The 13,901-nt window shown below is 43.1% G+C and overlaps 1 protein-coding gene across 2 annotated transcripts in view; it reads right to left on the bottom strand.

Moving 5' to 3' along the window:
* coq10a (coenzyme Q10A) overlaps positions 1 to 11,936 on the bottom strand; it is a 93,612-nt gene extending 81,676 nt beyond the window's left edge. Inside the window, exon 1 of one of the 2 annotated variants that reach the window (XM_028798601.2) lies at positions 11,385 to 11,935. In XM_028798601.2, the coding sequence (XP_028654434.1) occupies positions 11,385 to 11,512 (128 nt within the window). In that variant the 5' untranslated portion in view covers positions 11,513 to 11,935. Of the gene's footprint in view, positions 1 to 11,384 lie in introns of both variants that reach the window. The other variant, XM_051925099.1, reaches the window with a different exon arrangement.
* Positions 11,937 to 13,901: the final 1,965 nt, after the last annotated feature.

Consider the following 13,901-nt stretch of genomic DNA (forward strand, 5'->3'; position numbering starts at 1 on the left):
GGATGAAAACCTGCTCCAGAGCGCTCTTGACCTCAGACTGGGGCGACGGTTCATCTTTCAGCAGGACAACGACCCTAAGCACACAACCAAGATATCAAAGGAGTGGCTTCAGGACAACTCTGTGAATGTCCTTGAGTGGCCCAGCCAGAGCCCAGACTTGAATCCGATTGAACATCTCTGGAGAGATCTTAAAATGGCTGTGCACCGACGCTTCCCATCCAACCTGATGGAGCTTGAGAGGTGCTACAAAGAGGAATGGGCGAAACTGGCCAAGGATAGGTGTGCCAAGCTTGTGGCATCATATTCAAAAAGACTTGAGGCTGGAATTGCTGCCAAAGGTGCATCGACAAAGTATTGAGCAAAGGCTGTGAATACTTATGTACATGGGATTTCTCAGTTTTTTTATTTTTAATAAATTTACAAAACCCTCAAGTAAACTTTTTTCACGTTGTCATTATGGGGTGTTGTGTGTAGAATTCTGAGGAAAAAAATGAATTGAATCCATTTTGGAATAAGGCTGTAACATAACAAAATGTGGCAAAAGTGATGAAGCGCTGTGAATACTTTCCGGATGCACTGTACGTTGTCTTTGTTGTTCTAAGGCATCTTGCCTGTGCTGGTTGATCTGGCATGATGTCGATGTTTCTGCTTCTGTGTACTGGTGTCAGTATGGACGCAGGCAAGACCGTTTCTGTTGGTCCCAGCTATGCTGTATGTGCCTTTTTATTTTATAAGGAGGCTTACATTGAAGTGAAGGAAAAAAGGAGGTGTAAAATGGTGGCGTCATAATGCACTTTCAGTGAGCAACAGTCAAATACTGCAGTCGATAATTTGCCACATTGAAGAACTGAAGATAATCCTAAAACCAAAACTCTGCCAGGAGCACAGATTCCTCACTATTGTTGTGGAGGGATAGAGCAGTTGTGGCAACCATTGTTTATATCGAGCATGGACGGACACAAGCAAAATAATACAAGGATGGCTTTAAACACCACATCAGCTTTGTATCCCAGGTGTGAACAGAGTCACTGGTTTGTATCAATTTTCATAGTCTGCTACCTGTCATTCTACTGGCTAGTATGGCGACTTAACACTAGAATTACCAGAGTCTACGAAAAAACTCGTAGATCCGGCCCACCTTAAAACCGTTCTCACCTCTCTTTTGTCTTCTAAATGTGCCGATTAAGACGAGCAGCAAAAAGCCGGCTATTCCATCCCCCACCATCGCAAAACGTTCACTAAGTTTTCCCAGCTCATGCCTTGTTTGATTATCTGGGAGTGACTGAACTAGAGTTTTAGAGTGGAAATAATAGATCGTTATTTGGAACACATGCATTTCATGTGTGTTCCGTTTCTACAGTAATCTGTGTAAACACATTGTTAAAATAGAAACTTTCATATATTTTAGTAATAAATGTTACAAAATGTAGGCATAAACTATAGAATGTGTGAAGACGGATGGCCAAACATCAAATAAACACTTTCACAAAAGGTTCAAGGATGTCACAACACCTTCCGTGGCGTAATGCTGAGATTTGCTGTCTCAGAGCATGTCGTAGAGATCCGAGTTCGATTCCCCGCTGGGGAGGAAGTGTTTTTTTTTTTTTTTTTTTCCTTTGTAGCCTCAAACGGACATAAAATTTATAAATTGTATGCACTGTAAATCGTTAAGTTTAAAATGTCAATCGTGGTTATTTCTGTTGATTAATTCATGCTTTTTTACTTAGAGTCAGAACAGGAGCTTATTCAGCTTATTCAGCTTCTGATCTGACTCTAAGTAACAGCACCAGTATAAATCACACCCAATCTGACGCTGTTCATTTTCAAATAATATTGCATTACTTCGACGATGTTTTCTGATTGGTACTATTCGTCGTCAAAGTTATTTCTTCAAAACGTCACATATATTTGTTTTGAGATAATGAATAGAGCTGCAAATTACAGGTGCTTGTTCAGTGTAATAGGAACCATAGCACAGAGAAGTGTGTACACTGCAACACAAGTACACATGTCGTAAATGTAGGAAGGGCGCTCCTTGGGTGAGCTATAGCGCAACTTTATGTGAAAACAGCAGTGTCAGATGGGGAGTGTCTGATGATTGCATATAGCGCTGAAGTTACTGCTCTTTACTATGTTTCCTCTGCATGTCCTGGAGTACAAAAGAAATGGCATATAGCAACATGTGGGGACTGGCAAGATTGGGGGGGGAAAAACACGCGGTCGTATGTATTGTGATACGCTACAGCTCTGCAGTGTGCCTTTAAGTAAAAACAGCAGTGTCAGATGGGGTAGGGAAGGATCCTGAACGTGACTGAGAGAATGAAAAATGAATAAAAAAAAAAAAAAAAAAAAAAAAAACAAAGCTAAGCTTTACAAATATCATAAATTACACCGGCTGTTACAGACTGAAATCAAATGTATCTTTTTATTCTAAAATAGTAAAAATATGAGCAGTTCACTTCTCTAAAGGGAGTCGTGCAGGATCGAACTCGTGACCTTTTGATTCCCAGTCTGCAACTGATACTGTTGAGCCATGGAGCCGTCGTAGTAAATGAGTGTCAATGTCGCACACTAAGGCGGCTTTTTTTTTTTTTCTGCAGTTATATTTTTGAATAAAAGCGCACTTGTTCTGTTATATTTGTACCTTTCGTGAAAGTGTTTCTTTGATATTTGGACTTCAGGCTTCATACATTATATAGTTTATGCCTACATTTTGTCATTTACTACTAGAATATGAAAAACGTTTGTTTTAAAAAATGTGTTTACTGTAGAAACGGAACACACATGAAATGCGTGTGTTCCAAATAACGATCTGTGAATTTCCCATTGGGATTAATAAAGTATCTATCTATCTATCTATTATTTCCACTCTAAAACTCCACTTCACTCCCAGATAATCAATCAAGGCATGAGCTGGGAGAAGTTCGTGCACATTCTAAGTCAGTGGGGGGATGGAGTAGTTGGCTGTTTGCAGCTTGTCTTTATCTGCACATTTAGAAGACAAAAGACGATGGCGGAGAAGTGCGAATGGATTTAAGAAGCGATTTAAGGTGGGACGGATCTACAAGGTTTTTCGTAGGCTCTGGTAATTCTAGTGTTAACAAACCTCGTCTGCCAACAGCCAAGTATGGGAGTTGCCAGTTTAAAACATATTTGCAGATTCTCGGGAATTGCAGATCTGACATTGTGGTCAGCAACACAGGAGCGCCGCAGGGAACTGTACTTTCTCCAGTCCTGTTCAGCCTATATACATCAGACTTCCAATATAACTCGGAGTCCTGCCACGTGCAAAAGTTTGCTGACGACACTGCTATCGTGGGCTGCATCAGGAGTGGGCAGGAGGAGGAGTATAGAAACCTCATCAAGGACTTTGTTAAATGGTGCGACTTAAACCACCTACAACTGAACACCAGCAAAACCAAGGAACTGGTGGTGGATTTTAGGAGACCCAGGCCCCTCATGGACCCCGTGATCATCAGAGGTGACTGTGTGCAGAGAGTGCAGACCTATAAATACCTGGGAGTGCAGCTGGACGATAAATTGGACTGGACTGCCAATACTGATTCTCTGTACAAGAAAGGACAGAGCCGCCTGTACTTCCTTAGAAGACTGGCATCCTTCAACATCTGCAGTAAAATGCTGCAGATGTTCTATCAGATGGTTGTGGCGAGTGCCCTCTTCTACGCAGTGGTGTGCTGGGGAGGCAGCATTAAGAAGAAGGATGCCTCACGCCTGGACAAACTGGTGAGGAAGGCAGGCTATATTGTTGGCATAGAGCTGGACGGTTTGACATCCGTAGCAGAGCAACGGGCACTCAGCAGGCTCCTATCAATTATGGAGAATCCACTACATCCATTAAACAGTGTCATCTCCAGACAGAGGAGCTGTTTCAGCGACAGACTGCTGTCACTGTCCTGCTCCACTGACAGACTGAGAAGATCATTCCTCTCCCAAACTATGCGACTCTTCAATTCCACCAGAGGGGGTAAACGTTGAACATTATTCAAGTTATTGTCTGTTTTTTACCTGCATTTTTTTATTACTCTTTAATTTAATATTTTTTGCTGCTGGAGTATGTGAATTTCCCCCTGGGATTAATAAAGTATCTATCTATCTATCTATCTATCTACTGATAGATCTAGGCTGGCTATGTTATGTAGATGGAGAAGTCATAATTTTTTAATCCAAATGGCGTTTAACCTCACCACATTAGGGACGTTAGACAGCCAAGTTACAGTGGCAAGGAAAAGCATGTGAAACCTTTGGAAATTAGCACATTTATGGATAAATTTGTCATAAAAATAAGGTCTGATCTTCATCTAAGTTATAATATTGAATAAAAACCAATGTGTTTTAACGAATAACGCACCAGTTCTAATAGTGTTTTTGCATACTGAATATATCATTCAAAAATTCAGTGTAGGCTGGAAAAAGTATGTGAAGCCCAAGGCTGATGACTTCAACAAAAGCTAACTTGAGTCAGGAGTTAGCGTACCTGGAGTCCCGCCAAAGAAACAAAATTGGAGGTGTGGTTCTGAGATACTTTTATGGAATAAAAGAAGACAACATTTAGATATTACTAATCACATGAAGAGTCTGCTGATGTGAAGCAGGTCTCATGAAAAAGACATCTCAGAAGATCTATGATCAAGGCTCGTTGGTTTGCATGAAGCTGTAAAGGGTTACAACAGTGTTTTTCAAGCAGTATTCCAAGGCACAGCAGTGTGCCATGGGTCGCGCACCTAGGCCTGAAACAGAGAGAGAGAGAGAGAAACATTCCGTAGGTGGTTGAAAACTGTCTGAGAAGAACAGGACTACCTAGAGAAGCTGGCACAAAAGCAGCTCTGCAATCATGATGATGCACACACAGCACTTTGTGCATGTCTTCCGGCTGGTAAGAGTCCATTTTCCTAGGTGGTGGATCGTGGACATACTAGTTGGCATTTGAGGCAGAGAGAGGCGGGCAAAGGGACGAAGCAGTTGGGAGATGCCGCCAACGTGCTCACTAAGTACTGTGTCTGAGAATGCTGATCTTGTAGCTGCTTTTGGTGTTTGTGTACTAAACGGATGGCAGTGAAACCTCCCCCATGGAGCCCAACACTAGAATTTTTTTTTTATCCCAATAAATATGTTATAAATTCATCAAAACAATTGTACTGTATGTATTTCTATAATATTCCAATTTCTTTAAATTTCTCTATATTTTTTCTTATTCCAATGAATATATTATGAATTCGTCAAAACACTTCTCCTTTGTCATGCCGTCCGTTTAGTACACAAGTACCCTGCTTTTTTTTTTTTTTTAAATGGGCTTTTCCGGTGGTCCCGCTCCTTCAGTGAGTTGAGCATGTGTACTTATGAACTTGGGATGTTTTTGATTTACAAAAGGTGTGCCACCACTGAAAAATGCTTGACAAACACTGGGTTACAGAGTCATTGCAAAGAGTTGAGATATGCGTCACTCTACAGTTAGACAAATGGTGTATAAATGGAGACGATTTAGTGCTGCGACTACTCCGCATAGAAGTGGGTGACTAGTTTTGATGACATGAAAGACACAAACACAAAATGCTCAATAAGGTTAAAAAAAAAAAAAGAAGAAAAAGCTTACAGTAGAAGGTAAAGGCTTGAAGGGATCATTGCAACAGGTCAATATCTCGGAGTCTACCATACACAGACATTGAACAGGCATACGGTCTATGACAGGACACCAAAGAGGAAGCTGAAGAGCACCTTGACACTCTACAGTGCCACTGGGAAAATGTTGTGGGAACTGATGAAACTATAAAAAAACTAGCCATGTGCGCCCAACTACGTTGCACGTGTTAAAGTTGTCTGTAAAGGGCTCCCTGTTTAAACGCGGCTGCCAGTCATGAACTGGGCCCTTCGTCGCACAGCATTATGATTTTTTATAAGGGAAACAAAATTACAAAAGAAAACCCTTGGACATTGATTCGATAGGAACGGCCTACTCGGAATCACTGTCCGAATAGTAATTATTTGGTGGTGGAGGAGCATTTCTGCTTCTCTCCGTTCACAGTCCGTCTCGTTTTAACGACGCTGTCGTTTCCTCTCACGATCTCTTCTCAACCTTTCTCCAATCTCGCAGGTTGCTTTGTGGCAATCCAAAGAGTAAGGAAGAACCAATGCTTCTTTCTTGAACTCCAAACGCCGACTGATGGAAAATCACAGAAGTGTGTCCGACTTATATACTCTGACTGCTGACTCCAAGAAGTGGGTGAACATTCGATTTGGACGAAGTGCTGCCAACGACAGTCGATAGAAACACAAAAAAACATAGTCTCGACAACATAGCAGGTGTCGACGCCAGATCTAAAACACAAAGAGTGGTATCGACAGTGTTTGTAAAGAAAAGTAACAACCAAGACAGTGTCAGGGGAACATGAATTCGCAGACAAACAAAGATCAAGATCCACATGAAGATTATATATAAAGATTAACTCTTTTAGGGCTAATTTTTTTTTTGTTTCTTTTCTCCCAGGGCTGAATATTTTTCCAAAAACTAACATTTTTTAAAAAAGAACACAAAGCAATTGTTTAACATATCAAATCAACAAAAAATATTTACTTTTGACAAATGTTACTGTCTTGCATATTGTATGAGCCTGCATACTCTATGATTTCACATACATATCACATACATTTTACACAGCAAAGTCTGATCTCGCTCAAAGCAAAAATTTCAGTCATTGCCACACTGCACTCCTTACAATACGTGTTGCTTTGGTGCCTATTTTTCAATTGTCTGTTGCTGCATTTTCTCACATATATTGTTAGTGTGTACTGTAGAGAGACAAGTCACCCATTTGCCATCGTGCCATGCCATGCCTGCATGAAAACCGTATTGTCACCTCTTTTCATCTTCTGAAATTTTATGAACTTTATGTATGGCATTATAGCCTGGCTCACCCCATGGGATTTGCTTCTGTTTATTACAGAAGTGAATAAAACTTTGCAGCAGCACGTACCTAAGCCACCAGGGGACAAAACACGTTTGGACCAATGCTCCCTGAAGTTATATCACCAGTTCTGTCCCATCTCTATTTGTAATGCCACAGCGCGCTTCATCTCGTCTTTCGTTGTGGGTTTCCACTTTGAAAAACGAGAATGCGATGCAAATGCAGCCCGCGATTCAAAAAAAATCTCTGCCTACCTGTTTGTCTCGTCTGACAGTAGCTGAAAAGCAGCATCAGGAGAGAGCAGCCTGAAGTACAGCAGCTGGTGATCTGTCGTGTCCAACAGCAAGCCATGCCGTCTTGTAAACTCCGGTAGCCAGATCGGCTCTCAACGGATCAATGTCTGTGTATTTATCCCATGCGAACCTTGCCGTAGATGCATCGGCTGCGCGAAGGCACTCAACTGGCAGCAGATCCGCTGGCGCGGCATCGGCTGGTGTCTGATCAGCTGATGCCTGCTTCTCACTCTCTTGCTCGATCTCCTGATCACTGCCAATAAAATCCGATTTTGAAAAATCAAGAGTCCGACTCCGCGATAATGCGCAAAACATCGTCTGCCGAGTGTTTTCTTTTCTGCACTCGCTTCGCTGCCTTTTCACATGTCGGTGCCATCTTGCCTTTGTTTACATTTCGCAACTCACGCACACGCAAGGTTTAGTTGCCGAGTCAACGAGTCTAGCATTCCTCCAAGCACAGAGGGAATGCCTGTGACGTGACAGTGAGATTTGTCTCCATTAACAGCTGATTGTCGCCCCCTATCCCTGGATGTCGACATTAGCCTTCAACCCCTCCTGTCGACAAAAGTCGACATCCGCCCTAAAAGAGTTAAACAACCTTGCATTTTACCTAAAATTGCATTTGGCTGAGTGTGTATGGTGTTCAAAGCTCTTGGACACCCCCTGGTGGTCAGGGGAACATGAATTCGCGGACAAACAAAGATCAAGATCCAAATGAAGGATTATATATAAAGATTGTCTGGGAAGAATATACAGAGTGTGACAATAGCACCCGACCCAGCACAGACTACACTCGGAGGCAGGTATAAAAATAACACAAAATGTTTATTTTTCTTCCCCTGCGGGTGCACGTCTTCCCCGTGACCCACAGGCAATACAAAGTCCCAAATAAAGCACTAACTAATCACCACAAAATACACCCTTCTGTCACCACCACTCCTCCCGACGCTGGCCACTGAGTGGTGGTGGCTGGCCTCTTTTATTGGCCCACCCGGAAGTGTTCCAGGTGCTTGACCACCTGGTTCCAATTGCACTTCCGGGTGGGGCTGAAGATTTGTCCAGCTAGGCTGTGGAATCCATGCAGCACCCCCGGGCAGCCACCCCAGCTCCCAACCGGGCTGTGGAGGACTCCATCTCCCATGGAGCCTTGCGGGAGGTTGACGAATCACCGTCAGCCAGGGAGGATGCCACCAAGCGTCCCGGGGGAGGTATTGAGTTGCCCATGGTTGCTCCCCCGGAACATATGCAGCAGGGGCGTCCCGGCCGGGCCCGTCACAAGAGGTACATATGTGTAAAAAGAGGCAGACAGCATACCAACATAAACATGTCATCACAATGATGAAATATGATAGAGGAAGCATCATGATTCGGGCTGCTTTCCTGCCTCGGGGCCTGAACAGCTTGCCATCTTTAAAGGTAAAATAAATTCCCTAAGTTTATCAAAATATCCTACAAGATAATGCCATTACTTTTCACACCAAGTTACCCGTCATTCTATTGGCTAGTCTGGAACACAAACAAACCTGATTTGCTAACAGCCGAGTATGCAAGTTACCAGATTAAAACATAAGGTACATACAAGTATGGCTGTCCAAACAGATGAAGCTCAGTACAAGCCGAGTGATGCAGCAGGACAAAGACCCTAAACATTAAAGTAAATCTGCTACAGAAAGGCAAAAGTCTTCCAGTCAGACCTTACCCCAATACAGATGCTGTGGAATGACATTCATACCAGGCATCATTCATACATAGATAGATAGATAAGATAGATAAGATAGATAAGATAGATACTTTATTAATCCCAATGGGAAATTAACATTCTTCAGCAGCAGCATACTGATACAATAAATATATTAAATTAAACAATGATAATAATGCAGGTGAAAAACAGACAATAACTATGTATAATGTTAAATGTTAACGTTTACCCCCCCGGGTGGAATTAAAGAGTTGCACAGTTTGGGGGAGGAACGATCTCCTCAATCTGTCAGTGGAGCAGGACGGTGACAGCAGTCTGTCGCTGAAGCTGCTCCTCTGTCTGGAGATGATACTATTAAGTGGATGCAGTGGATTCTCCATAATTGATAGGAGCCTGCTCAGCGCCCTTCGCTCTGCCACAGATGTCAAACTGTCCAGCTCCATGCCAACAATAGAGCCTGCCTTCCTCACCAGTTTGTCCAGGCGTGAAGTGTCCTTCTTCTTAATGCTGCCTCCCCAGCACACCACCGTGTAGAAGAGGGCGCTCGCCACAACTGTCTGATAGAACATCTGCAGCATCTTATTGCAGATGTTGAAGGACGCCAGCCTTCTAAGGAAGTATAACCGGCTTTGTCCTTTCTTGCACAGCGCATCAGTATTGGCAGTCCAGTCTAATTTATCATCCAGCTGCACTACATTGGGGGAATATTGGGGGAAGTAATTCTGTAAGGAAGAATGGTCCAAAATTACTCCTGAACATAGTGATGGATCAGACTTGCACAATCAGAAGTGCTTTTGACTGAGTTACTATGGCCAAAGGAGGTTCACTTACTTCTTTTTTATTCATTTATTTTAAAACAGCACACGGTGAATGCTTGATGGGTGTGCTCAAAGACATTAAAGAGTTTGTGGGTTATTAGCGCGGGCGGCACGGTGGTGCAGAGGTTAGCGCTGCTGCCTCGCAGTTGGGTGACCTGGGTTCGCTTCCCGGGTCCTCCCTGCGTGGAGTCTGCATGATCTCCCCGTGTCTGCGTGGGTTTCCTCCGGGTGCTCCGGTTTCCTCCCACAGTCCAAAGACATGCAGGTTAGGTGGATTGGCGATTCTAAATTGGCCCTAGTGTGTGCTTGTCCTGGGATTGGTTCCTGCCTTGTGCCCCGTGTTGGCTGGGATTGGCTCCAGCAGACCCCCCGTGACCCTGTGTTCGGATTCAGCAGGTTGGAAAATGGATGGATGGGTTATTAGCATAAGCATTAGATAGAGGAATATGAAAGGCAGCATGCAATAGAGATAGGAGACAAATAAAGTCTCTCTATGTGTTTGTCTATACTTGTGGCACAGATGAAAATGAGATACTTTTTATTTATATTGCGTTCATAGTGTTGCTCAGATATTCAAAGGAATATAACAAGAATAGAAGCAAAAATTATGACATTTTAACACAGAATACAAATTAAGAATCAAACATTAAACACCACAAAGATACAAAGTTTTGAATTATCTTGAAAAACAACAGGAATCAAAGAGGAAAGCCACGAATAAACAAAACAATGTGTGTATGCTTTAAATGTAAGATGATAAATGTTTTTGTTACACTCAGTGCTGATAAAGGAACAATGGCTAACGCAAGCAGCAGAATTTGTTAGCAGTGCTAGAGCCAAAAGCTGGAAGGACGTCGGCCATTCAACGGCTATTCCTTTTTTACATTTTATGACCAGTTAATGCAGAAAGCCAGGTCATTCCAAATGGGTCACCTTCTTTTTCTTGTAACTGTGGCTACTCTGCTGCTACCCACGTATGCTTCTTGAAGAACAAACCCACTAAGAAGTATAGCTGCAGGGTCAGTTTGCTTGATTTTTAATGATTATGAGGGGTGGCAACCAGTTTGGACTCGATGAAAAATGTGCCAGTTTCTTGCAGAGCAGGTTAACAAGCACAAGAATGAAGAGAACAGTTCCTCACGGGCTCAGAGGGGCAGCGGCGGCAGTCTGGCAGTGGTCACTGCGGGCAGTTTTCCTGCCCGGTTTTCACACAAGAGCTTTTTCACGCATCGATAACACGCACTTTTAAACATTCAGCCACATGACTACCACTCTGACTAGCTGGCACCCCGTACTTGGCAATTCGATGAGTGGCATCATCGATAAAAGTAAGGCTACTCTGCTGAGATTCGAAGTGGAAAACATCTGCAGCCACCAAATCCAAAAGCGAAACCTCCACCCCCGTCCTCTGTTCTAATAATAATAATCGATTTTTTTCGGTTCCACTGTGCATAGTCCTACCAGTTTGACGTCGGGTCTTTCCGAAGCTCCTCTTTATACCTGTCAAAACCGCATTCGTGCGGCTCTATTTGCCTCTCCGCTTAGAAGTTGTAAAGTTGAAATGATTTATAATGCCGCATACAGCCTAGCGCCCGTGGCACTTTAAAAAATATTTTTAAAAATGAGAGAGAAAGGATGGCCGATCTTTACTTACCTGTGGTGTTGCCGCCCGCGGGTTCGCGCGCAGCGGCTCCGGCCCGTCCCCAGCGTCGCAATCTCCAAAAACTCGCTGAACGTCCTCGCGCCCAGGGGGAACCTCCTTGCACTGATGGCCACAGCCATCTCGAGAGTGACTGGTTTGGACGATAAAGAAAACGGCAGGACACAGCACAAGTCCTTCAAGTCGTCTATTCGTTCGGTGTCTGTCTCACTTTCTCGGTTTCTCGCTTCGTTCCCTCCCTCGAAGGGGTCAAAGCACGGACAAGAGCTGCCGCGGCGGCCCCCGAAAAAGTTCCGAGAGCGCGGCCCTGTTCAGCCGACGTCTACCGAAGCCGGAACGAAGCGTAACGGTCCGACCATCGACGGTTCCCGTCAGCGGCCTAATGACACCGCTGATCAAGACACTTTATGGATTCCTCTTTCCTGTTCGTCTCGCCTGCAACACATCGACCTTCCGCCAAACACCGGCTCGCTACTCCGCGCAGCCTGCCTCAATTCGGCAGCTCTGTCACTGGAGGCGACGTCACGCCGTTTGCGTACACCCTCCTGAAGTGACGCAATGCGCTTAACACGTACTTCAAGGGTGCTGGAGCAGTGTCAAAATAAAAGCACCGAGAACTCGTGACTGTTCACGTTCTGATCTGCGCTTAACCCAGTTGGTTGGTCGAGGAGGTGCAGGCGCAAATTGGAAGAAACGTAGGAGCTGACACTTGATTGGGCGCTAGTCGATCCCCGTGACCACTCACGACCGTGGCAAACCGGAGTATCTAAAGAGAGAAAAAAAGAAAACAATAGACAATGTGAGAACATTCAAACTCTACACCGACAATGTGGCATGGATGATTAACCGAGTCCTTACAATGGACTCAAAAATCATTCAAAGCTCTTCACTTTCTCCACACTTTATTGTGTCGTAGATTTCAATGGTGATAGAAATTTGCCGTTTGTGCCCATATGCATTAAATAACCCATAATCTTATTCTTTCGGCTGCTCCCGTTAGGGGTTGCCACAACGGATCATCTTCTTCCATATCTTTCTGTCCTCGTCATCTTGTTCTGTTACACCCATCACCCGCATGTCCCCTCTCACCACATCCATAAACCTTCGCTTAGGCCTTCCTCTTTTCCTCTTCCCTGCCATCTCTATCCTTAGCATCCTTCTCCCAATATACCCAACATCTCTCCTCTGCACATGTCCAAACCAACGCAATAATAATAATAACATTTATTTGTATAGCACATTTTCATACAAAAAAGTAGCTCAAAGTGCTTTACATAATGAAGAACAGTAAATAAAAAAAAATATATAACAACATAAGAAATTAAAATAAGACAACATTAGTTAACATAGAAAAGGAGTAAGGTCCGATAGCCAGGGTGGACAGAAAAAAACAAAAAAAAACTCCAGACGGCTGGAGAAAAAAATAAAATCTGCAGGGGTTCCAGGCCATGAGACCACCCAGTCCCCTCTGGGCATTCTACCTAACATAAATGAAATAGTCCTCTTTGTCGTTAGGGTTCTCATGGAAGGACTTGATGATGATGGACATGCAGACTTCTGGCTTTTAATTCTTCACTGTTGGAGCATCATGGTGCTTTGAGTAGATGCCACCACCAAAAGGACACCGGAAAAAGAAACAAGAAAGAGTAGGGGTTAGTACAGATTTTAGAGCCACCATGGATAGTTATAATAATGAATTGGATATGCAGAATATCAGGATTAAATTATAGTGAAATTATGAGAAGGCCATGTTACAGTAATGTGTTTTCAGCAGTTTTTTAAAGTGCTCCACTGTATTAGCCTGGCGAATTCCTACTGGCAGGCTATTCCAGATTTTAGGTGCATAACAGCAGAAGGCCGCCTCACCACTTCTTTTAAGTTTTGCTCTTGGAATTCTAAGGAGACACTCATTTGAGGATCTGAAGTTGTGATTTGGAATATAAGACATCAGACATTCCGATATATAAGATGGGGAGAGATTAGTTAAGGCTTTATAAACCATAAGCAGAATTTTAAAGTCAATCCTGAATGACACAGGTAACCAGTGTAGTGACATCAAAACTGGAGAGATGTGCTCGGATTTTCTTTTCCTAGTTAGAATTCTAGCAACTGAATTCTGCACTCGTTGCAAACGATTTATGTCTTTTTTGGGTAGTCCTGAGAGGAGTGCATTACAGTAATCTAGTCGACTGAAAACAAATGCGTGAACTAATTTCTCAGCATCTTTCGATGATATAAGAGGTCTAACTTTTGCTATGTTTCTTGAGTGAAAAAATGCTGTCCTAGTGATCTGATTAATATGCAATTTAAAATTCAGATTACAGTCAACAGTTACCCCTAAACTGTTTACCTCCGTCTTGACTTTTAATCCTAATATATCCAGTTTATTTCTAATAGCCTCATTGTATCCATTATTGCCAATCACTAAGATTTCAGTTTTCTCTTTAGATAGATAGATAGATAGATAGATACTTTATTAATCCCAATGGGAAATTCATTATTTAGCTTGAG

The sequence above is a fragment of the Erpetoichthys calabaricus genome, chromosome 3, assembly GCF_900747795.2.
Source record: "Erpetoichthys calabaricus chromosome 3, fErpCal1.3, whole genome shotgun sequence".
NCBI classification, from domain to species: Eukaryota; Metazoa; Chordata; class Cladistia; order Polypteriformes; family Polypteridae; genus Erpetoichthys; species Erpetoichthys calabaricus.